Source organism: Microcaecilia unicolor, chromosome 12 (assembly GCF_901765095.1).
Source record: "Microcaecilia unicolor chromosome 12, aMicUni1.1, whole genome shotgun sequence".
Classification (NCBI taxonomy): domain Eukaryota; kingdom Metazoa; phylum Chordata; class Amphibia; order Gymnophiona; family Siphonopidae; genus Microcaecilia; species Microcaecilia unicolor.
In genome coordinates this window covers 87,352,541-87,377,808 of record NC_044042.1, presented here as the reverse complement: position 1 = coordinate 87,377,808, position 25,268 = coordinate 87,352,541, and the positions used below count along the sequence as shown (strand labels likewise).

Sequence of the window (25,268 nt, the reverse complement as noted above, 5' to 3'; positions counted from 1 at the left end):
ATTTGCAGGCTGAAAACCCTTGGGTAAGAGAGGTCCCTAAAGTATTGAATCTACCAGTGAAGCTGATGTAAAGGGGAATCCCTTGGGGTATGAGAAATCCCTAAAGTATGGAACCCCTCCTGAAGATGAGTGGAGGAGTGGCCTAGTGGTTAGGGTGGTGGACTTTGGTCCTGGGGAACTGAGTTTGATTCCCACTTCAGGCACAGGCAGCTCCTTGTGACTCTGGGCAAGTCACTTAACCCTCCATTGCCCCATGTAAGCCGCATTGAGCCTGCCATGAGTGGGAAAGCGCAGGGTACAAATGTAGCAAAAAGAAAATAGATACTATTGGAGATTCTACATGGAATGTTGCTACTATTGGACATTCTACATGGAATGTTGCTACTATTGGACATTCTACATGGAATGTTGCTATTCCACTAGCAACATTCCATGTAGAAGGCTGCGCAGGCTTCTGTTTCTCACAGAAGCAGAAGCCTGCGCGGCCACATTGGTGTGATTCTGGGCAAGTCACTTAACCCTCCATTGCCCCATGTAAGCCGCATTGAGCCTGCCATGAGTGGGAAAGCGCGGGGTACAAATGTAACAAAAATAAAATAGATACTATTGGAGATTCTACATGGAATGTTGCTACTATTGGACATTCTACATGGAATGTTGCTATTCCACTAGCAACATTCCATGTAGAAGGCTGCGCAGGCTTCTGTTTCTGTGAGTCTGACGTCCTGCACGTACGTGCAGGACGTCAGACTCACAGAAGCAGAAGCCTGCGCGGCCACATTGGTGTGACTCTGGGCAAGTCACTTAACCCTCCATTGCCCCATGTAAGCCGCATTGAGCCTGCCATGAGTGGGAAAGCGCGGGGTACAAATGTAACAAAAAAAAAAAAGGTAAAGAGCGTAGAAGGTAGAAACTGCTGCTTTGTGATTTAACTGTGATGATGAACTGAATGAACTGCTTCTATTTGGAATTGAACTACTGCTTATTGTGCACTGGATAAAGAGCCCAGATTGGAGCTGACTGGGCGCCTGTATTGAATCCTGGCATGTGCTGATAGCCTACTGCTTAAAGGGGACTATTTGCCACACACTTTCAGGTGGCTTATATGTGCTTAAGATTGAAGGTGAATGCTGCTGTTGGAACTGTGTATCAGGTCTGCTAGAAACCTGCATGGAATAACGTCCTTAAGATTGAAGTTGCTGGTGGACATTTATTTCTTGACTGTACTGGGAGCCTGTGGCTGGAGGAGATTATTCTATCCTTGGCTGCACCTAGAGGGCCCTGGCTACAATATTCAGACAGACTGGTACATTTACCAGTTGCTGAACAGTGCAGGTGAAAATCCCTCTAATTGCCCTGGCACTGTCTGGATTGGAATAGCTATAAATGATATCCCCAAGTGCTTCTGATGCAACCAAGTGATTTTTAAAAGGAGGAAAAACCTCAAATTATAAGGGAACACTCCGTCGTTGATACCAACATTAGGGAGGTCCCTTAAATCATCACGGGCAAAAACCTCCTTCTTTATTACACAAGTATGGCTCCTGCTCTAATACTTGTAACAGATAAGAACCGTCTATATTTATAAAACGATCAAATGCACTTATCTTTTAACTTTACAGTCATTAAGACACCTTCCACGGCCCGACTTCGGCCCAAGTTTCGAATCCTTCCTCAGGGTCCGTGGTGTCTGACTAATAAGATAAAATGCTCCATTATTAATTATTGGATATCCTAGATAGCTCTTTTGTGTGATTTAGAACTGTCTGGATTGGAGTCAGGGCAAAGTGACAGTGGAACAACTGGATACATGTTATAGGGTGATTTTCAGCTAATATCCATATAGCTAAGTGATATAACTGAGGCCTGCAAAAAAAAAAAAAAAAAGAAGCTATTCTAATATAGACTGCTTAATATGCATATAGCTGAATATCTCTGCTATACTTGGAGGTGGTCAGTAGCAAACCTGTATATCCATATAATTGTGCTGAATATAGGGATATAAAAGAATTTCCATAGCCAGTGTTTTAAAAACCCACTGGTCATGGGAACTGAATATTGACCTAAATATAAGCAAATTAGGGATTTAATGGATACTCCTTGTGGATATCCTGAAAACCGAACTAGCTGTGGGGTCTTCAGGATAGGTTTGGGAAGTGCTATACAATGAAACATTCCAGATAACATGACATCCCTCCAGGTCTGTCATAAATCAATTAACAGAGTGTTTTGTACAGTGATACAGAGGCGCCCGCCTCTGCTGTTTGAATTACAAAAAGTACAATATGTTTGACTCAGTTTTATATGTTGACATTTTGTTAAGAGTCTATTGAAGAAAGATTATTTGAGCAACACAGAACATAGAAAATGATGGCAGGTAAAAGCTATACAGACTATGAAATCTGCCCATCCATAACTACTGTACTAATAAGCTCTGTAATTACTTCCTCTCCCTTAGAGATCTGCTGTGTATGTCCCTCGTCCCTATCACCTCTGCTGTAATCTCCACGCTTTCTGTAAAGAATTATTTCCTGAGTCCTTCCCCTTTCATCTTCATCCTAGGCCCCCTGATTCCAGAGCTTCCTTTCAACTGAAAGAGGCTCGCCTCCTGGGCATGTATGCTATTGTAGGTGTGTATAAATGTTTCTATTATATCTCCCTACTCCCATCTGTGGGCTATCAGGAAGCTGCCTGATTCAATCAATCTTATTACTCCCTCCCTCACCCACCATCACCATGCACTGAAATAAAAAGCCCATGGCAGCTGGTGTTTGAAAAAACGCTGACACTATAGGCTGAATATTAACCCTTGCATTTATAGCTACTAGAAAGGAAAATCTGACATGCAATTTGACTACTGCCTGAAAAGTAACTGCACTGTGGAACAGTACAAGCACCATCACTCAAGCCACAAAGGAGCAGTGAAGACAAAAATTGCAAGGGATTTCATATTGAATGGTGTATAGGAACATTGAGGCATATTTTCAAAGCACTTTGGGAGGCTAAGTTCCATAGGTTTCTATGGAACTTTGGGAGGCTAAGTGCTTTGAAAATGAGCCCCATAGTAACATAGTAGATGACGGCAGAAAAAGACCTGCATGGTCCATCCAGTCTGCCCAACAAGATAAACTCATATGTGTATACCTTACCTTGATTTCAGGGCACAGACCGTACAAGTCTGCCCAGCAGTATTTCCCGCCTCCCAACCACCAGTCACGCCTCCCATCACCAGCTCTGGCACAGACCGTATAAGTCTGCCCTCCACTATCCTCGCCTCCCAACCACCAACCTTCTCTTCCCCCACCTGTATACTATTCAGCAATTGCACAGAATCAGCCATCAGGATTTATTTAGCTAATTCCAAAGATTAGTTGGACACTGTCTAACAGTCCCATACACCCATAGCATTTCAACTCAGAGGTCCTAAGACCTGATTTCACTGTTCTGAAATGCTACCTTCAACTATTCAACTCCAGCAGCTTTTCTGGGTTGCAAAAGGAAGAGTGAAAATAAATGCTGGTTTACAATTTTGCCCTTTGTGAAGACTACTCCTCAGTTCATAGCCAGGGCCACAATTTCTGAAACCTCTACATTCCCTGTCAGCTTTGCCAGTATCGTGGTTTAAATTAGAACACGTGTGGGAGGCTTCTAGCTTCAGCTGTGATTTCTCTATTCACTGAGTCAGCCCTCTGTGATAGCTTTGAAGGAACAAAACCGCTTTGCATGAGACGTTTGTATGGATCAGTTCCACACTCGGCTTTTAAGAGCTGTCTGGAGTTACCAACAATGCGTATAAGCAGTGGAATGGGATGGGCCACTAGGGCCATGGCCCAACCAATATTTTGTCAAGCACATCAATAATTAGAAAGCTCAGGGGCAGGACCAGAGATTGATTTATTTGGCCCCTCCAACCAAAAAGGTGATCCAACATTCTCAGTAGAGATTCTGTTTTCTCTTTCTCTGCTAGATGAGCCCAGGGAGGGAGGATGATGTTATACTTCCAAGCAATTCCACAGAACAGACTTTATCAAACCTACTATAGTATCAATAAGACTTAAATATTATGAAGTTATGTCCATGTCATGGCTTTGCAAATCTGCTCCACAGAGTCTGATCTCAAGTGGACTACTGACAAATTCTGGCAAGAGCCTTGGTATGACCCACTAAGCTCAAACCTGCTCAGGGAAAAGCAAAGGATATGCAGTCTAGTAGCTAATTAGATAGTGGACACTTAGCAAAGGCAGCCCTGAGCTCTTGAAGTCCACAGAAACAAAAAACTGGGTAGACTTAAGTCTGTTCCAGGGAGAAGGTTGAAGCTCTCTAGCTATCCAAATGGGGTAAGACGTCTTCACTATTATGGATAAGAGGGTTAGGGAAAAATGTTGGAAGAACAATTGATTAATTAAGGTAGAAAGTCAACCATCTTAGGAAGGAACTGTGGCTGTGTGTAGAGAGCCACCCTACTGTCCAAAACTTTGTATAAGCTGAATAAGTCGCTAAGAGGTCCTTTTACTAAGCTGTGGTAATCACTAATGCGCGTTTACCGCAGCTTAAAATGCCTTACCAAGGGACACCTGCTACCTAAACACTAAAAAAATAGATTTTATTTTTTAGCACTGGGAGTGGATCTGGGGGCGAAGAGTAGGCACTAATCAGTTAGCACAGCTACATTGCTGCATTCTAACCAAGGAAAAGGGGATCTAGGTGTCATCATTGATAATACCAGTGGCATAGCCACAGGTGGGCTCAGGCCCACCCAACAGTAGCACACGTTTAGTGGTAACTGGTGGGATCCCAAGCTCGGCCAGATGAAGACTTCCTCCTGATGGTAACAAAAATGCTACTCTCCATGATACCGACACCTGCGTATGTTCAGTTTTCAGCGCATGCCTGCTGCAGACTGCCAAGGTGGAAAGAAGCGTTTTCCCACCAGCTGAGATACTTTTTGGGTTGTGGTTGGGGGAGAGGGGAGAACAATTGGTGCCCACCCAGTTCTTCCCTAGGCCCACCCAAAATCTGTTGTCTGGCTACGCCCCTGGATAATACATTGAAACCCTCTGCTCAATGTGCAGCAGCGGCTAAGAAAGCAAATAGAATGTTAGGAAGTTTTAGGAAAGGAATGGAAAACAAAAATGAGAATGTTATAATGCCTTTCTATTGATCCATGGTACAACTGCTCCTCGAATACTGTGTACAGTTTTGGCCAGCACATCTCAAAAAAGATATAGCAGAATTAGAAAAGGAACAGAGAAGGGCAATAAAAAGGATAAAGGGGATGAGATGACTTCCTTATGAGGAAAGGCTAAAGTGGCTATGGCTCTTCAGCCATTATTAAATATGGACTTGGGAAAATCCACTGCTTATTTCTAGGATAATCAGCATAAAATCTGTTCTACTATTCTGGGATCTTGCGAGGTACGCCTAACTTTCGGCATACTTTACAGATTACACCTAAGAGTATTTTTTTGGGTGCTAATTTTTTAGTCGTGATATATAGAATCTGTTCTTATATGTCAGTAAATATATTGCTTGTTCATATCTCTATTTTGTAATGGTGGCCAAACATAAAAAATGAAAGAAATATCCTTTTTTTGTGCATCTTTTCCTTTTATTTTCTGGCTTGGTTTGAGATTTATCGCTTGAATCACTCTTTTCTGCTCAGAAGATGTGAATGCCAGCTGGAGTAGATCAGAAGATTATAAATCATGAAGAGCAAATGGTTTAGCAGCACAGCCTGATGACATAAAAGGACCAGTAAGATATCTTCAAGGGTTTTCTACATGGGTAAATTTGTTTATTCCCATCAAATTACCCCCTCTCCATGTGAGTTACAGGATATGAACTTTTCCCTAGATGCTCAATTTATTCATGCGAAAGAGGACAGGGTTAGAGCAGAAGGGAGGTGCACATGCTTATTAATGAGGCATCGGCTGTGTTGAACTGTGCGTATAAATAAATCAGGTCAGTCTGGAATGACATCAGTCCACTTGTTGGAAAAGGTGGCCAACAAGAAATCTGCACAGGGATTACTAAAGAGAATATTTCTATACTATTGTGTATGGATTTGTTGATTCTTCCTGCTATCAGCCAAGAAAAGAAAGTGTTAATTAGTGATTATTATGAGTAGTCAAAAACAAGCGCGGTAAATAAACATGAGTCAGTGCTGGTGTACAGCAATAAGTGAGAAAGCATACGGCACATGATTCATGTGTCTGTTCCTCTGGCCTGGAGGAGAGAGGGCTTAATATAACAAAACCAAGTGTGATGATGGCCTTTATTTTGAAAGTATTTCCATGCAAAAATAGCCTGATATACATGTGTAGATCGCCTACACATATAAACAACGATTTGTAGAAAGTCACTATTGACCTGTGGAGATCAATACCACTCAGAGATTTCAAGGTAGTGTGGTTAGGATGTTGGGGTGGGGGTGGGGGGGGCGTGGTTTGTGTGGGTCCAAAATATTGATGTGCAGTCACCTTTTTACACGAAGAATGCAAACTAAACAGTTGCACCAGGACAGAAATTTCACCCATTCTCACTGGAATCTAACTAATAACCACCCTTCTTACCCTGCTAAGATTCATTCATTCCATTCTCACCCATCCCCACAATTAATCTTCTCCATCCCCACCCATGCCTGCAGGTAATTCCTACCCCACCCAAACTTTCCTTCAGATTCTAGAGTGTATAAACATTACAAACCAATGGAAAACAACATTTGTATCTTAACTGAAATTATGTATTTCTTAAGTCCAGGCAGAAACAATGAATGTTCCAAGCCTCATTCTGGTTCTCCTATAACCCCTCTCAGTGCAGCCCAAGCCTCACTCTGGTGTTACCAGAGATTCTGACTAGACTCCTGCATGAATCTCGCAGCAACTTCTATCCCTGTGGGAATCCCACATACCCGGAAGCCATAGTAACAGGATTTCAACAGTCCCCAATCCTGTGTAGCTCTCTAATGCAAATGTATGCCAACCTTATTCTATGTCAGCTTTAATAAGTGTCCCACGGCATGCAGAAGTGCCAAGCTGAAGGAGCAGGTGCAAAATGCAATGGAATCCTCTTCCTCCCACAGCACATATGTGGGGAAAAATGTCCTCAACAGGTTTTATGCTATCTTGGACACACAGTCAGATTTTTAAAAGGTACTCAATTTAGCAAGAGCTTTACACAAGGGATTAAGGGAGTCATTCTCCCTCGCCTGCCAATGTTTATTTCCAACTTCAAAATGATGAAAAATAAAAAGTGCACCCTTATTTCTTAACTGGCAGCACTTACAGCTTTGGGTTTGTGAAATGGGATGACTACATGTGGAAGCTGTCAAGTTTGTACCATTCATTTTTTCAACATATATATATTTGTTAAAATGGCTGCTTCACAGCCAAATACACCTGCTGTTCAGCAGGTATTTTACGAATGGTTCTGTGTCAGCAGATTCTTTTCTAAAATATCACTGGAATTGAGTAGAACCAACCTGGATGTCTCAACCCATTCTCTACATTTTATGTAACATGGGTCTGTTTCAAAATTGCCCTGTTGGAGGCAGTATTGCAGAGGAATTTCTACGGGTAAGCAGGAGTTTCCCTGCTGCAGGAAAAACTACTGATGGTCGGACCAGCTCGGATAAGGAAACTGAGCAGTGTCGGGGGGGGGGGGGGGGGGGTAGATTAGGGCAGACCACCAGAAGTATGAGTAGGGATTTAATTCTTAAATCCCTATGCCTGCGTTCTCCTTGTTCTCCCTGTATACTTTCGTAAGTATGTGGGAGAAATCCTCCTTGTAGCACTACAGCCAGGTAGGTTTTAAAAGGGAAATCCAGGGCAAGTTTTCCTTTCAAGATCAGCTTGCAAGCCTGCTGATACAAAGCATTTTAATTTAAAAGTGCCAGCCTGAATGTTCTCTGAGAATGGTGATATATCCTTTGGGATTTTATGGTATTGTAATGGACTTGCCTTATATAGTTTGACTATCTTGCTTCTTTTCAGGTGTTAAAGACTCTTTGACCTAAAAATCTAGATTAGAGTGGGAGCAAGGAAATGATATTTGAAGAATGCTTTAAATGTAAAAGGAAACTGCTGTCTGGAAATAGTTTCCAGGGTCCTTCCCACACTTTCCCTCACCCACTTCTTTCTCAGTTTTTCTTGCATAGATTGTTCCCCCTCCATCCAAAAGGTTTCATTTTTGCTGATTCACCCAGTTAAAATGGTCCCTGTTTTCAGTGTAGCTCCTCATTAACCTACCTCCCTATACAAGTGGTTAGTGCTGCTTGTTCTCTCATATTTCCTCCCACTCACTCTGCAGGCAAGAAAATGCTTAACTAGCTTGAAAAAAAAAACAGGAATCTGCTTTTCAGGGATACATTAGTCTCAAGACAAATATGAAACATCCCTCATATATTCCACTGGTTACTTTCTGAAATTAACTCCTACGATACCTTCATTCTTATAGATTTATTGAATGAAAAGCAGCCCTTCCTCAATTAATCACATCTTATCATCTCCACTTTAGATCTTCTGTATCGTTTATCGTTTATCATTTACTAGTAAAAAAGGCCCGTTTCTGTTTGAAAGGAAACGGGTGCTAGCAAGGTTTTCCTCTGAGTGTGTATGTTTGAGAGAGTGTATGTGAGAGTAACTGTGTGAGAGAGGCTTCTGTTCCAGGGTTGCCAGGTGGAAAATTTTTTTCCCACCCAATCCAGCCTAAAAACAGCCCAAAACCCGCCCAAACTCAAACCCCGCCCCTGACACCCCCACCCCCGCGTCATCACCCCCGCCCCCGCCGTCATCAACCCCACCCCCGCTGTCATCAACCCCGCCTCCCCCGTCATCGGCTCCGCCTCCCCCGTCATCGGCCCCGCCTCCCCCGTCATCGGCCCCGCCCAGAACGTCACTAACCCCACCCAAAACGTCACTAACCCCGCCCCCGCGGCCGAAAAAACCGCCTGAAAACCGCGGAACAGAAAAAAAAGAAGCCAAAAAAACTGCGACCCGCCGCGGGCAAAAATTTCCCGCGGCGGGTCGCGGAAAACCGCCCAATTGGGCGGTAAAACCGCCCACCTGGCAACACTGCTTCTGTTCCTGTTGCAGTGCATTCCCAGTGTTGTGCTGATTCGCTGCTCCCTGTATCATGGCTCCGCCCCTCTCCCTTCTATTGGCCAATCTGGTGTGGGTTGTGTGACATCACTCTTATCTACTACATGAAGGACACCACCTCCAGCAGAAAACAATTGTTCCAGGCAGCCTCAGAAATTTGGAGGTGAGAATTATTATATACGATTTATTTACTATACCGTTACTTATTGCTTTGGCAAAACAGAACGGTTGACATGTTTAAAAAAAAACATTTAAAAACACACAAAATAACATCTAGGAAATCCAGTAATTGATAGGAAAGCACAGCAAACCAACCAAACAAAAGTTAATAACAAATAATAATAACAATTACACCAAACCTAAAAATGTATAATAATTCAAGCTGTAAATTAGCATCTTTTTTTTTAATCATTTCTTTATCCTGCATTATTATCAAATGTATTTTGAAAAAGATATGTTTTTAGGGTTTTATGAAAAAGGGTCTATGTATCCTCTAATCTTAATAATTTTGGGAGACCGTTCCAAAGTGAGGGCGATAGAAAAAAAGAAAGCTGACTTTGGTGTAGATTCCTATCTAGCCCTTATTGATGATGGAATTATTAACCTGTTATCTGTAAGCGATCTAAGAGTGCGTATCTGTGCATACGGTATAGTAAGATTAGCTAAATATGATGGGATTGATAAATGTAACACTTTGCATGTCAAGATGTAGATCTTAAATTTTATTCTGGCTTCAATCGGAAGCCAGTGAAGCTGGTATAAAGTGGTGTAATTCTGTCATATTTCGATGCTCGACAAATAACACATGCTGCGGTATTTTGTATCAGTTGTAGACGTCTTAGATATGCCTTTGTGATGCTTGCATAAATAACATTACAGTAGTCTAAAATGAATTAATATAAGCATACGTTAACGTATGTAAAGAATCTTTATCCAATGAGTTTCTAATAGAACGTAATCTCCGTAAATGATAAAAAGATTTTTTTTATTACATCTGATATTTGCTCATCAAAAGATAAGGCGGAGTCAAGAATAACACCTAAATATTTAAACGATGACGTTTAATGTGAGCAAGTGCAAAGTGATGCATGTGGGAAAGAGGAATCCAAATTATAACTACATCATGCAAGGTTCCACGTTAGGAGTCGCAGACCAGGAAAGGGATCTAGGTGTCGTCATTGATGATACGTTGAAAAGTTCTGCTCAGTGTGCTGCTGCGGTTAAGAAAGCAAATAGAATGTTAGGTATTATTAGGAAAGGAATAGAAAACAAAAATAAGGATGTTATAATGCCTTTGTATCGCACCATGGTGCGACCACACCTTGAATATTGTGTTCAGTTCTGGTTGCTGTATCTCAAAAAAGATATAGTGGAATTAGAAAAGGTGCAGAGATGGGCGATGAAAATGATAAAGGGAATGGGATGACTTCCCTATGAGGAAAGGCTAAAGCGGCTAGGGCTCTTCAGCTTGGAGAAAAGGTGGCTGAGGGGAGATATGATAGAGGTCTATAAAATAGTGAGTGGAGTGGAACGGGTAGATGTGAAGCGTCTGTTTATGCTTTCCAAAAATACTAGGACTAGGGGGCATGCGATGAAGTGACAATGTAGTAAATTTAAAACAAATCGGTGAAAATGTTTCCTCACTCAACGTGTAATTAAACTCTGGAATTCGTTGCCAGAGAATGTGGTAAAGGTGGTTAGCTTAGCTTAGTTTAAAAAAGGTTTGGACGGCTTCCTAAAGAAAATGTCCGTAGACCATTATTAAATGGACTTGGGGAAAATCTACTACTTCTGCGATAAGCAGTATAGAATGTTTTGTACTTTTTTGGGATCTTGCCAGGTACTTGTAACCTGGATTGGCCACTGTTGGAAACAGGATGTTGGGCATTTGGTCTTTCCCAATATGGCAATACTTATGTACTTATGTAACTTAGTCATAGTAACATAGTAAATGATGATGGCAGATAAAGACCTGAATTGTTCATCTAGTCTGCAAAAGTAATTCCTGATGTTAACTCTTGTTTACCTCCTTGCAACTTCTAGTTCTTCTGCTTCCCTTTCTCTGAAAAAGATTTGTTTGTATATTAATGCCTTTTTAACCATTTAAATATCTGTATCATATGTTCCCTGCCCCTTCTTTCCTATAGTGCAGGGGTTCCCAAACTTTTTCGGTTCACGGCACCCCCTCCCCGGGCCACATGGGTCTGCCTTTCTGTGCAGCCCCTCTTCTCATACCAGCACACCTCTGCCTCCCTGCAGCCCCCTCCTCTCACACTAGCACACCGCTACCTTCCTTCCTGCAGGTCTAGGATCACTGCCGCTTCCTTCTCCTTCCCCTGCTGCAATACTTGCCCTCTCTGACGCAACTTCCTGTTGCGAGGGTTGGATGTGGCAGAGGGAAGTCCCCACAGTGCTTGTATGAATCGCGGATGGCCTGCAGCAGCAGAGAAGCAGGAAGCGGCAGATGCCCGAACTGTGGGAGGAGAATGTAGGGAGCGATGCGCCATGGCACCCCTGAGAGTTCGTTGCAGCCCACCAGGGTGCCGCAGTGTACAGTTTGGGAACCACTGCTATAGTGTATACATATTTATCTATTTAAGTCTTTTGCATGTCTTCTGACGCAATCCCTATACTATTTTTGGCTTCTTCCTGTGGAACAGCATCAAGTCTTTTCATATCTCTAGAGAGGTACAACCTCCAAAACTGAACAGACACAGTGCTCCAAGTGGGGCCTCGCCAACGACTTATACAGTTGCATGAACACCTCCCTTCTGCTGGTTATACCTCTCTCAAGGCAGCCTAGCAGCCTTCTGGCTTTGGCCATCGCGTTTTCACATTGTTTCAGCACCTTGAGATGCTCGAACACTATTACCCCAAGAAGTGTTTTGTTTCCTGCAGCATTTTCAATCTATTTGATTCAAGGCTCTCGTTAATATACAATGCTACCCCTCCACCAATTCGACCCACCCTATCACTACGATATAATTTGTACCCCGGTATGACAGTGTCCCACTGGTTCTCCTCCTTCCACCAGGTCTCAGAGATGCCTATTGTATCTAATTTTTCATTTAGTGCAATATATTCTAACTCTCCCATCTTATTTCTTAGGCTCCTGGCATTCACATATAGACATTTCAAACTATGTTTGTTATTCCTATGCTCAGTACTTGACAGTATTAATTTGCAATCTTTTGTCTGTTTTTTTTATTTATTTATTTAAGGACACCTGATCTACTACGGTCTCTCTTGCAACCTCACTATCGGGATACCCTATCTTCCCTGTTTTGGTGAAATATTTGAAAGATACCTTATCCCGAACCATGTGCTTTTGAGCAACTGTCGGCCTCCCCCCCCCCCCCCCCCCCCCCACCGTTTCTAGTTTAAAAGCTGCTCTATGTCCTTTTTAAATGCCGATGCCAGCAGCCTGGTCCCACCCTGGTTAAGGTGGAGCCCATCCTTTCGGAATAGGCTCCCCCTTCCCCAGAATGTTGCCCAGTTCCTAACAAATCTAAGTTAAAGGCCTCCAAGAAATCCAGAGAGACCAGATGACAAAGTTACATTGGTCTACAGCAGTTCTAATTTCATTGGTCACTGCAGATGTGCTTATATGGTATTTCGGTTGTGAGGAACTAAAGCCAGTGCCAGGCAGACTTCTACGGTCTGCGTCCCACATATGACAAGACAGATTAGGATGGGCTGGAGATAACTTTGATGGGAACTCCAGTAGTTGAGATGTAAGGACAGTGCTGGGTGGACGTCTATGATCTGTGTCCAGAAAATGACAAAGAAAGTCCAGAATCAAGTATTTTTATACCACATTAATTTGTCTAGAATTTGTCTAGAAAGGGATTGAGCTGGTTGAGGATGATTTTCTCTAGGAGTTTCAAAAGGAAAAGTAAGTTAGAGATTGGCTGGAATTTGGAAGGGTCAATGAGATCACCATTTTTCTTCTTGGGTATCAGGAGCATAGGTAGAATTAGATTTTGGGGGAGGGGGGTGCCCAAGGGTTGATGGGGGAGGGGGGATGTATTTTCTCCTCCTCCACCGTGATGTTAATCTTAGTTTTGCTGGTGAGGATGCCCAACTTCACATATAATGCACTCCCTCCTATACCCTACCTACTTCATCACAATATCCCCTACATATACATAAACTCCAGAAAGAAGCTCTGTTTGGCATGATGCAAGTACTAAGGCAAGCGTTAGCAGTAAATTTGAGAGCCTGAGATCATACGCCACATGCTCTGGCTTAGAAGTGAGGTTCATTCTTGTCATGGTATGTGCAAAACTAACCCAGTTGGAGAAATTGCCCCAACACAAACTCCACTTTACAAATTTTACATTGGACAGCATTCCCAAAACCAAGCCTTTGCATTCTTTACCTACTTGTTTGTGTATGAATAATTAGTCACTTACCACAGTCACATTGAAGGCATAAAGGAGGTCAAAGGGCAAGGCAGCAATCAGATCCACAAAGAACCAGGTGGCTAGATAGTGAAGGCAGATGGAGCGAGGGTCATACACTACCTGCCCAGACTGGCTAACATAGGTTGTGCGAAAGTTCAGAATGATATCTGCCAAGAGAGAAGACACCTGCATCATTTCTGAGCAACAACCAGAAAAATTTACTCAAGAAATTTAAGAATGCCAGTTACCAGGGACTATGGGCCTTGAAGGAAAGCATTTGCTAACACAATTTCAGTTCTACAACATAGTTACAGAATTGTTGTAGGCTGACAGAAGCTGAGCCATCCATTGAGACTAGCCTTCTGATTGCAAATCAGCTCTATCCAAGCAGCTGTACACTATGCATCAGTTCTGCAGGACTAAAAAAAAAAAACTCCTTCCCAATTCCAAAATCTGGTGACCAGCTTATTATGTTCTTGTATCAGTGCTGATCCATAGAATTTATATCCACCAATATATTTTTCATATAAAAAGAATAGTCTAGTTTGCTTTTGAAGTTATTTAGGGGTTTTCTTCTTTGTTTTCAGTTGTATTGGCAATTATTATAATATCAGGTTCTCAGCAAGTTCCAGGGGACGGAGCATTAACTTGGTAGTACAGAGGTTCAGAATTTATTATCTCAGTAAAAAGGCCAAGAATGTAACCTGTTTTCAGCTCATAGCTCAGACCTGCACTTTGATCTTCACTAAAAAAAAAAAAGCGGCTAATAAATTAATTTTAAATGATAGAATAAGAGTGAGTTCCATTTATGATTATGGTTATTGAACTTGTTATACTGCTAATACTGACTGGCACATCTAGGTGGTTTACAATTCTAGATAAAACATAGAGCAGGAAAAGAACAAGTACAATTTCCAAGGACTTTCCTGTGCACTAAGCCCAGATTGAACGAGATATTTGTTAGAGCTTTTTCAGTTGTGTTAATTGCAGGTTGTGCACTTATGTTCCAATTACTGTACAGTACTCGCAAAGAATTAATATGACAGCACTTACTACCTCCTATATAGGAGGCGTTAACTCCCTAATTCTAAAAAGTTGTGTGCCCAAATGTATGACTTGTGCAAATTTGTGCCTGCAAGATAGAGAATAAGGTCAGTTGTGCATATCCTATATAATAATTTGCACCTCCAACGTTCCACGTCTGGCTGCCTGGGTTCATAACATGTCCTGACATCAGCCAGCCTCCAGCGTTCCATTCCCCCTCACTGTCCTGCCCTCGCGTCAAGACGTAATGACATCAGAGGGCGGAACAGTGAGAGGGAATGGAACGCTGGAGGTTGGCTGACGTCAGGAGATGTTACGAATGGAACGGAAGCCAACGCCAGTCAGCCAGAGAACGTTCAGGTAAAAATCGAGGGGAGGAGAGAATCGCAGGAAATTGAGGGGAAGGAGGGAGGAAGGGAAGGGGAGGGCAGAGCAGAGCAGAGGAGAATTGATGGACATGGATTGGATGGGAGGACAGTAGAGGAGAGAATCGCGGGACACAGATGGGAGGGCAGGGAAGAGGAGAATCGCTGGACATGGAGGGGAGGGAAGAATCACTGGATATGGAGGGGAGGGCAGGGCAGGGCAGGGGAGAGAGAAAAAAAAGCTTACATGACAACCTTCCTAGGGCCCGTTTCCTTGTTGAGAAAACGGGCATTGTTCCACTAGTAATTTAATAATGAGCTTACATTTGGTGTTAAAAAGGCTTTGCTATAGTCAAAGCTTGCTCAGTTTTGCTTTATTGTGTTGATTGTGTTTCCAGCAATTTGCGCTGCTTAATTTTTTCCTCCAGGTGAACTCTGGGGAATTAGGTATGTTTAGGGAGAACTCACAAATTATGTTAGTTTTGTCACTAAAAGGTTTGGCATTCACTTAATATATATACAAAAAAATATTAGAAATAGGGTGATATCTGGGGAGGATAAATCATGATGTGTAGAGCTGTTCAGGTGAGCCGCTTTTAGCGGTGTGACTCACTGAAATTCTGCTCGGCTGTTGGTTCAGCCTATACTGAATCCTCCGCTTCTGCCCTATTTCAAAATTTAAAACTTAGAAGAAATAATATGCTTGCAGTACGTTCTCCGTGAACATCCCTTCCCTTACCTTAGGTTCACAGTATCAGGGATTGACTCTTTCATTACAGTTTCTACATTTTGTGTCTCCCTTTGGGAGTTTTTGATAACGTTTGTTGACTTAATTGGCAGTAATTAGGAGTTACGTGCGCAACTGCCCTATGCCCTATTCTCTAACACGGGTGCCTAAATTCCATAGCGTGCAACTCAAAAGGGGTTGTGGCCAGTGCTCCCAGAAATTAGGTTCGATGATAGAGAATGCTTGGATTTCTGCGCAACGATTTATAGCAGATTTCAGCAAGCGTAAGTCCTTCTGCCCAAAGATGGGGAGAGAATCCACTCTAAGGGACCCCTTTTACTAAGCTGTGGTAAAAGGGACCCTGCACTAGCGGCAGCAGCCGTTTTTGATGTGCACTGAGACCCTTTTTACCACAGAAGGTAAAAAGCCCAAAATGAAGAAATAGCCAAGTAAGCATGTTCTGTCCTCTGACAGCCTCGCACTAGTTTATAATGTGATCTTAAAATGTGTTTAATGCTTTACTGTTATTTTCACTTCTAAGGATTTTCATTGCTGCAGTTCTCACTGCAAAGATATGTGAGCAATGCATTGTGTGTAATGTAGTTCACAGGCAATGCAGCCACTCCTGTCTGTCTGTCTGTACAAGAACTGTTACCATTGGTTGTGCTGCTGCCTAGACTTCCTCTCTTTCCCAGCCAAGCTTGGCTCCTTTGTCTACCTGCTATCATTTCCTGGTCATTCTTACTATCTCTGTCCTGAGAGGTCAGCCAGGTACGGCCTTTCCCTCCAATCGAGGGCTGTCCTCTAGGACCACCCTTTGCTACCTGATGGCAGGCTCTATCCCCATTGGTCTTTACCTCCTCCTCCCTGGGCCTGTGTGAGCCTTCTTGACCTCCCTGTCCCTCTCGCCATGAGGCATTCTCCATCTTGCTTCAGACAGCACTTGTCCTGCTTCAAACTCCCTGGAACGAATTGGTTTTTACCTTGAATATATCTTCAATGAGATATTGCACTCTACAGTCATCCAGCTCTGAGCCACTTTTTCCTGTTCAACTATTTTCTCACCTCTGCAATAAAGCTGCCTCTCTTCAGATTTCTACCTCCAACCACTGATACTGCCCTCAGAATTATGGAGTCTCTGTGCCCTGGGGCCACACTTCTGAACATCTGACTGTGAGTAAATTATCTGTGTTTTATTCAATAAAGGAAACTTCAGAAAATATAGAGACTTCAGGTGTGTGCTGGTGTGCCAAGGTTATGCTTCAAGATATTGAGACTTTGTAGTAAAACAAGTCTTAAGAGGCTTGACAAAGCACATACTGCATGGCCATTTCAGGGGGGAGCAATTACCACCACCCACTGAGGTGGTGGGAAAGGATCTGGCGCTAACCTGGCGGTAACCAGGCAGCACTTGGTGCTGCCCGATTACGCCGGGTAATGGTAGCACCGGGAATGCCATGTGCTGGGGACGGAACTACCACCGGTGGCCGCATTAGGCCTACGGTAGTTCTGATTTGCCGCATGGCAAGCCCGTTACTGTGTGGCAAACCTATAGTAAAATGAACCCTGCTATTCTATAAAGGTTGCTTAGCACTATGCAGCTTTATAAAATTGGCATTTAGTGTGAATCTTAATGGTGTGGCGCCATTTATTTTATGTTTTATTGTATTTGATATGCTGCTTTACTTTTTCAGAACACAGTAGTTTACAATATAATACAATTTTACAAAAGAAAAAAAATAAAACTAATAACTAAAATAAATTCAATAAAACAGATAATGAAATAGCAAACAAATAAACAAGAACTCCACTTCTTAATAAGACAGTGTGTGGGGGTGTGTGTGTGTGTGTGTGTGTGGGGGGGGGGGGGGTCTATAGAACACTGCCTCTCGCCCTTAAGAAAAGTTCCTTCTAACTAGAATGGGCCACCTTAAGAGCACTGATCTCACCCCGGGAGGAAGTGAGCTGGGAGGGGTGGAGTCAATACCTGGGAGTTTAAAAGAGAGGCCTAGGGAAGGAAGAACTGAAGCCCAAGTCTACACCTTTACAGAATATATTTAGCTGCTGTAACCCAACTGAGGTAAGCCAACTTTTGCTTCTTATTAAGGCTTGCAAGCCTTGCCAAGATCTGGCCGGGGCCAGACCTGAATCTCCTCAGAAGACCAAAGAATTTACAGTCTGTGTTTGGGGCAGGGCAGCCCCCACCAGCCACAGACTGTTTGGCCTGCTATCCAGAGGCCTACTCAAGATTGTTACTAAACCAGAGAAACTGTTGCATCTGAGGTTCCTGGCCTATGAGTAACAGTCCCAGGGCTCAGGTGAAAAAAACATTTATTTTCACATTTATACACCTTGTCCTGCTGAGTTATTCCCAGAACCATCCCAAATAACTGTCACCCGGGGTCTCACAGAAAGCCAATGTCAAGCTGTGACACACTTCCCATTCACCTTTATTGTTGTTGTGTGTCACAGCTTCACCTGTACAGATATCTTACTCAAGTCCATGGGTGCATAAATAGGTTTTCAAGAGCACTTTAACATTTTTTTCTGCGTCCTCATGTAATGATCTTGGCAACTTATTCCAAAGCTCTTTTTCTGGTCCAGTATCCTGTGCTCTACCAAGGTAGGGTATGACCATTCTGTGGTCTTGTAGTGATCTCAGCAGTCTAGATTTATTTATTTATTTACTTATTTTATTTATTGCATTTGTATCCCACATTTTCCCACCTATTTGCAGGCTCAATGTGGCTTACATGGTACCGTAAGCCGTTCTCCAATTCCAGTATAAACAGTTACACAGTGATGTTATAGTAGAATAAGGTTCATGTGGAACAAACATATTAGGGAATAGTATAGGGGAAGAATTAAGTTATATCCATTACGTTCTTTGGTTTCGTAGTGTTGCAGGGTTCAGGTATTTAAGTAGGGTCGGTAGGGTATGCCTTTTTGAACATATAAGGAGTAACTAATGAATGTAAGTATGAAGGCTGCTGTTTATAATAAGCATTATGAGCTATTTTAGGGATTTTAAAATTAATCCCATAGGAAATTGGAAGCCAATGATAATGCTTGTACAATGGAGTAATATGTTCATATTTACGCGCACTACCTATCTAATTGCCGCATTTTGCAATGTTTGCTGAATTTACTGAATCCAGCCTAAAATGCTTTAATATATTCTGAAGTAGCCTGTTAGCATAACACCCTTTAGTAAATGCCCCCCCCCCCCCCCCCCCCCCCCCCCATAAAATAACAGAAAGGAATTCCTTGAACATCAGACTAACACAAACCACAATCACATTTAGTAATAAAATAGTTGTAGGTTCTCCTCTGAAATAAGAGAGCTAGCCCCCTGGGCTAGTGAACCAAATGCAGAAAAATAATGATGACTTCAATAGTGCTTTTTATCTTTTCGAGGAAACCTTCTGCATGCAGAGCGACATCATTTCACAGTGCAGGCAACTAAATAAGGAAATGCACTCGAACGAGTACCCCCTTCCCTCAATGGGCTCGTGCTAATGCTGTTCCAAGGTAGATGCACCAGCCAGCCATTGGTCAGAAGAGGCATTTCTCTGGTAAGTGAATATTATTTTGCTCTGTGCCTTGGTGACTTAAAGATTGGGTTTAAAGGACGGAATTGTAGGTTATTGATAGACAGAATTTAAAAAAGCAAACTTTATCACTAGTCTCATCCTTTTCCCCCTAGTTTTAAAACTTTAACTTTGTACCACAGGCATTAACTGATAGCCTGTAGCAGGCACAGCAGATCCTAGTTTCAGTCTTAGGTGAAAAAAGAGAGAGACGCAAGCATTATACTAGTTTCCATGGTCTAACAATCTTTTCCCTTAGTTTTAAACTGAAACTTTTCTAGAGGCAGTGGCGTTCCTAGGGGCGCTGACACACCCGGGACGGGTAGCCAATGCGCCTCACCCCCCGGAGTGCAGCGCCCCCCCGCCCGGAACAGCGTGAACCCCCCCCCAAGGGTGCACACCGCTGGGGGGGGGTGCCACGCGCCTGTCGGCTCTTCGTTTCCATGCTCCCTCTGCCCCGGAACAGGAAGTAACCTGTTCCGGGGCAGAGGGAGCATGAAAACGAAGAGCCGACAGGCGCGCGGCACCCCCGCAGCGGCGTGCACCCGGGGCGGACCACCCCCACCGCCCCCCCTTGGTACGCCACTGTCTAGAGGTACAAACTTAACAGCCAGAGAACATTAAAAAGGATAGTAGCAAGGCTCAAATTTTGTTCGAAAAGACAGTTATGTTCTGTTCTTTGGCTGCTGAAGAGGTAACACAGCTACTGACATTGGGTGTTAATTAAGATGTGAGGAAGTAGAATATTTGCAAAGGTTATTAAGGGCAATCTGGATTACTGAGTTAGCTTGAACTTCTGCCACAGCCTACAACATTAACAGAGAGTCTCTAGAAGGCACAGCGGGACCCAGTTTAGTCTTCAATCCCACCCACCCCTAGCACAGCTCTTCATTTACAGTCAGTTATTCTAATGAGGATAACAAGGGAGGAGTTCTTTTACAGAGTTTTAATTTACATTTCATTATTTCTAAGAAGAAAACACTAAATGAATCACACAATATACCACATAAGCTAAAGACTTTTAAAAAATATATTAGACTAATATCCTTAATACCTTAGCAAGTTTTAAATTATTGAAAACTCAAAAATACTAAGATGGAGACAGCAGTCCAGCAGCGAGAGGGGTGCTATCCAGTCTTTTGCACTGAGTGTCACATGTATGGTTATCTCCCTGTTGGTGAACGGTTACGTGTGTGTGTGCCCAATGCAAAGAGCTCCTAGCTTTCGGAGAACAGGTCCGTTCTTTTGAGACTAGAGTAGCAGACTGAGGAGCTGAGGGAGACAGAGATGTAACATCCTAGGCCTCAACATTAAAAACTACTTCCTTCTAGTAACATCTCTGTTCTCTGTTTATCACCCTCTTCTCACCTACCAACACCCATCCTGTTAGAATATCAATGAAATGCTTTGATGTCCCCATGCATACCCCCACCCTCCCACTCTGTTAGACTGTCAAAGTAATGCTTTGATGTTTCTCTTATATATACTATCTGCTACCACATTTGCTTATTTCCGATCTGACGAAGAAGGGCAACCTTCAAAAGCTAATCAAGAAATGTATTAAGTTATGTCCAATAAAAAAGGTATCTCTCCTTCCCCTCATTCTTTTTCCTCCTTTCCTGAAGTTACTATAGAGGAAACTACACTTCTCCTTTCTTCCTCAAAATGTACCACCTGTTCCTCTGATCCCATTTCCCACCCACCTTCTTAATGCCATCTCTCCTGCTCTTATTCCTTTATCTGTCACATTCTCAACCTCTCACTTTCCACTGCAACTGTCCCTACTGCCTTTAAACATGCTGTGGTCACACCTCTCCTTAAGAAGCCTTCACTCGACCCTACTTGTCCCTCTAATTACCGACCCATCTCCCTCCTCCCTTTTCTCTCCAAATTACTTGAGCGTGCTGTTCACCGCCGCTGCCTTGATTTTCTCTCCTCACATGCTATTCTTGACCCACTACAATCTGGTTTCGCCCTCTCCACTCAACCGAAACCTGCTCTTACTAAAGTCTCCAATGACCTATTACTGGCTAAATCCAGAGGTCTCTATTCCATCCTCATTCTTCTTGATCTTTCCGCTGCTTTTGACACTGTCGATCACAGCATACTCCTTGATATCCTGTCCTCACTTGGATTCCAGGGCTCTGTCCTTTCCTGGTTCTCTTCCTACCTCTCCCTCCGCACCTTTAGTGTTCACTCTGGTGGATCCTCTTCTACTTCTATCCCTCTGCCTGTCGCCATACCTCAGTGTTCTGTTCTTGGTCCCCTCCTCTTTTCTATCTACACTTCTCCCCTTGGTTCATTAATCTCATCCCATGGCTTTTCCTACCATCTCTATGCTGATGACTCCCAAATCTACCTTTCTACCCCTGATATCTCACCTTGCATACAAACCAAAGTTTCAGCGTGCTTGTCTGACATTGCTATCTGGATGTCTCAACGCCACCTGAAATTAAACATGACCAAAACCGAACTTCTCATTTTTCCCCCCAAACCCACCTCCCCACTCCCCCCGTTTTCTATTTCTGTTGATGGCTCTCTCATTCTCCCTGTCTCCTCGGCTCGAAACCTTGGGGTCATCTTTGACTCTTCTCTCTCCTTCTCTGCTCACATCCAGCAGACCGCCAAGACCTGTCGTTTCTTTCTTTACAACATCCGTAAAATCCGCCCCTTTCTTTCCGAGCACTCTACCAAAACCCTCATCCACACCCTTGTCACCTCTCGTTTAGACTACTGCAATCTGCTTCTTGCTGGCCTCCCACTTAGTCACCTCTCCCCTCTCCAATCGGTTCAAAACTCTGCTGCCCGTCTCGTCTTCTACCAGGGTCGCTTTACTCATACTACCCCTCTCCTCAAGTCGCTTCACTGGCTCCCTATCCGTTTTCGCATCCTGTTCAAACTTCTTCTACTAACCTATAAATGTACTCACTCTGCTGCTCCCCAGTATCTTCTCCACACTCGTCCTTCCCTACACCCCTTCCCGTGCACTCCGCTCCATGGATAAATCCTTCTTATCTGTTCCCTTCTCCACTACTGCCAACTCCAGACATCGTGCCTTCTGTCTCGCTGCACCCTACGCCTGGAATAAACTTCCTGAGCCCCTACGTCTTGCCCCTTCCTTGGCCACCTTTAAATCTAGACTGAAAGCCCACCTCTTTAACATTGCTTTTGACTCGTAACCACCTGCCTCCACCTACCCTCCTCCTTCCTGTACACAATAATTGATTTGATTTGCTTACTTTATTTATTTTTTGTCTATTAGATTGTAAGCTCTTTGAGCAGGGACTGTCTTTCTTCTTTGTTTGTGCAGCACTGCGTATAGCCTTGTAGCGCTATAGAAATGCTAAATAGTAGTAGTAGCAGTAGTATCATCTCATTTTCTTTTCCATGTTTTATTTTGTTTGATTTTTATTGATAACCTTTATGGACTAACACGGCTACCAGACCTCTCTAGTAACATCAGGAAACCGTGTATTTTAAGAAGTATGTCACATGCTGTTATACAAAAATGCATTCCCATTCCCACATGTAAAACGGGCTTTACTGTCAAGTGGAAAAAGCACTATAAACTTACCACCTAAATGTCTGTCAAGCTACAGCTGATGGGATTTAATTGCTTCTGTAGTTTTCCCAGTCTCTGCCGACCCAGGAAGTAGGTCTGGGAGCAATCCCATTGGCCCTTCTTAAAGTATTTGATTAGAGTTTAATATTTAATATAAACCAAATATTGCAGGGCATTTAGTATTGCTAAAAAGAAAAGCAATGCTAGATTTACTCTGACCTCCCTGCATTCCCATCATCCCACCCACCTTTCCTTTTCGTGAGTAGCATTTCCTGTTCCTTACCCAGAATGAAGAGCATCTCCACTACAATGTCGCTGACTATGGTACTCCGTGCAGCTGAGACGCTCTCATCCTTGTTGGTGAAGCAGACATTGTAGGGAACAGTGACAGCCACATAGAAAGTGGCCAGTAGGATCAGCCAGTCCCACAGGGCTTTGGAGACGCTGTAGTGCAGTAGGATGAAACAGGACTTCTGAACGGAAGCCACCTTGTACTCTGGCACTGACGGCTTATTGTCAAATACATTCTGCAAGGAGACAAAGGGAAATGGAAGCATAAGAAACAAGCAGCTTTTTGTCTCCTTACAAAGGACTAAAGAGAGTAGTGGCATGGTATTGTCTAATTTCAGTCAAATATTAGGCAGAAAGTTTAGTTCATCTGAAGAAAAAGCTTGCCACACCAGGGGCGTAGCTAGATGGCCAATTTAAGGTGGGCGGGCATGGAATTCACCCCACCCCCACGGTCCCCCTCCAGTTTGCTCCTCTCTCCATCCCTCCCTGCCCCAAAACCCCAAATATTAAATACTTAAGCTGGCGGGGATCCCCAAACCCTGTCAGCTGAAGATTTCCTCCTCCTCCTCAAGCAGCCAGCACTCTTCCAAACGGCAGCTGGCAGCACTTGCCTCAGACTGATGCTGCTGCTGGCAGGCCGTGCATGCTCAGTGCTTTTGCATGTGCGAAAACTGAGCATGTACAGAAGGGCCAGTCTGTGTCAGCTCAAGGCAAGTGCTGCTGGCTGACATTTGGAAGAGCGCTGGCTGCACAAAGAAAATGTTCAGCATGGCAAGGTTTGGGGATCCCCACCAGCCACAGCAAGTGTCACAATTTTGGGTGGGCCTGAGTCCAAAGCGGGTGGGCCCTGGCCCACCTGTAGCTGCACCACTGTGCCACACCCCAGTTCCTCTCCTCTGCCACCTCGGGCACTGTAGTAAAAGATACAAATGATGTAGTCTGGTCAGTCTAGCACACAGATGTGTGGAGGATAATTCTGTGTAGGGGAGCCTAATGAAGCCTGTTCTATAAAGGAAAGCAGGCTCCTAATTTCCCTTGTAGAATAATTAGCAAAGCAGTAAAATACACACACATATTTTAGGCACGATCACCTATATCGGTCATAGAACTGGTGTAAATGTTTATGCCTAGAATACTACAATTTATGCAGGTTTTTTTAAACATTCTGTAATGTACATACATACTTGTGCATGATCTATTGAATAAATCCTTAAGAGGTCCCGTCAGGACTTATTTGAGCTCCTTCAGTACCCTGGGATGAGTCTCATCTGGCCCAATAGCTTTGTCCACTTTCAGATTTCCAAGCTGTTTATAAACGCTTTCTTGTGTGAAAGGCTCAATATCCACTCCATTCCCAGACATTTCCTCGGTCCTTCTCCAGGATTTTTTTCCAACTGGTTGCTTGGGTTCCATGTCTATACTAGTGTGTTAGGTGGGGCTAAACTCATACGATTCTGTAATTTCTATGTGCACTGTGGGTGTGTGTATAAGTGGTATGATTCTATAGTGTATATGTGCGCCTGTGGGGGGGGGGGTGTAACTAATACCATTCTATAATTTATATGTGCATCTGTGGGAGTGGGTGTAAATGGTATGATTCTACAATTCATGCCTATGGGTGTGTATGAAAATGGTACTGTTCTATAATTTATATGGCACCATTAGAGTAGGGGCACTTTTCTCTTTTCTTTTGTTTAATGAAACTTTAACAATTTACATCTCGAGTTCCTGAAGATTTATTGAAACCTGCAGAGTCGGACTCGCTATGATTCTGCTAAAGAAGGCAACACATCGAGTCGGGTAGCATAGGGATGTTGGGACGCTGAGATATAGAGAAAATTGGAATCGCTCAATGTCGAGGAACGCAGTACCGGTGTGCTGACGAATGAAGTAGAAAGACGCGGACACAAATTGGAAACCATCCGGGTGTGTGCACACACTCGAGAAAATTAAGTTAAGTGCACCGATAGTTAAGGTTTATTGTTTTTAGTTGACATTACTGAGAATATTATATGAAAGGTTAATTTGATGTAGAGATAGCACACAAGCGTGATTAAGAGTGTATGAAAGTTGTATATCTGCAACTTCATTGAAAGTTGCCAGATAATGTGAATTGTGCGCATGAGGTTAATGGAGAAAGTGACAGGATTGACCTAGCAATTAAGTTAACAATATTAATATTTCT

The 25,268-nt window shown here is 43.2% G+C and overlaps 1 protein-coding gene across 1 annotated transcript in view; it reads right to left on the bottom strand.

Annotated features, from left to right (window-relative positions):
• KCNH4 (potassium voltage-gated channel subfamily H member 4) overlaps positions 1–25,268 on the bottom strand; it is a 325,608-nt gene that overhangs the window by 85,587 nt on the left and 214,753 nt on the right. The window contains exons 5-6 of the mRNA XM_030220488.1: positions 23,076–23,319; positions 13,514–13,671 (exon numbers count right to left, since the gene is read on the bottom strand). Coding sequence (XP_030076348.1) covers positions 13,514–13,671; positions 23,076–23,319 — 402 coding nt within the window. The remainder of the gene's footprint in view (positions 1–13,513; positions 13,672–23,075; positions 23,320–25,268) is intronic.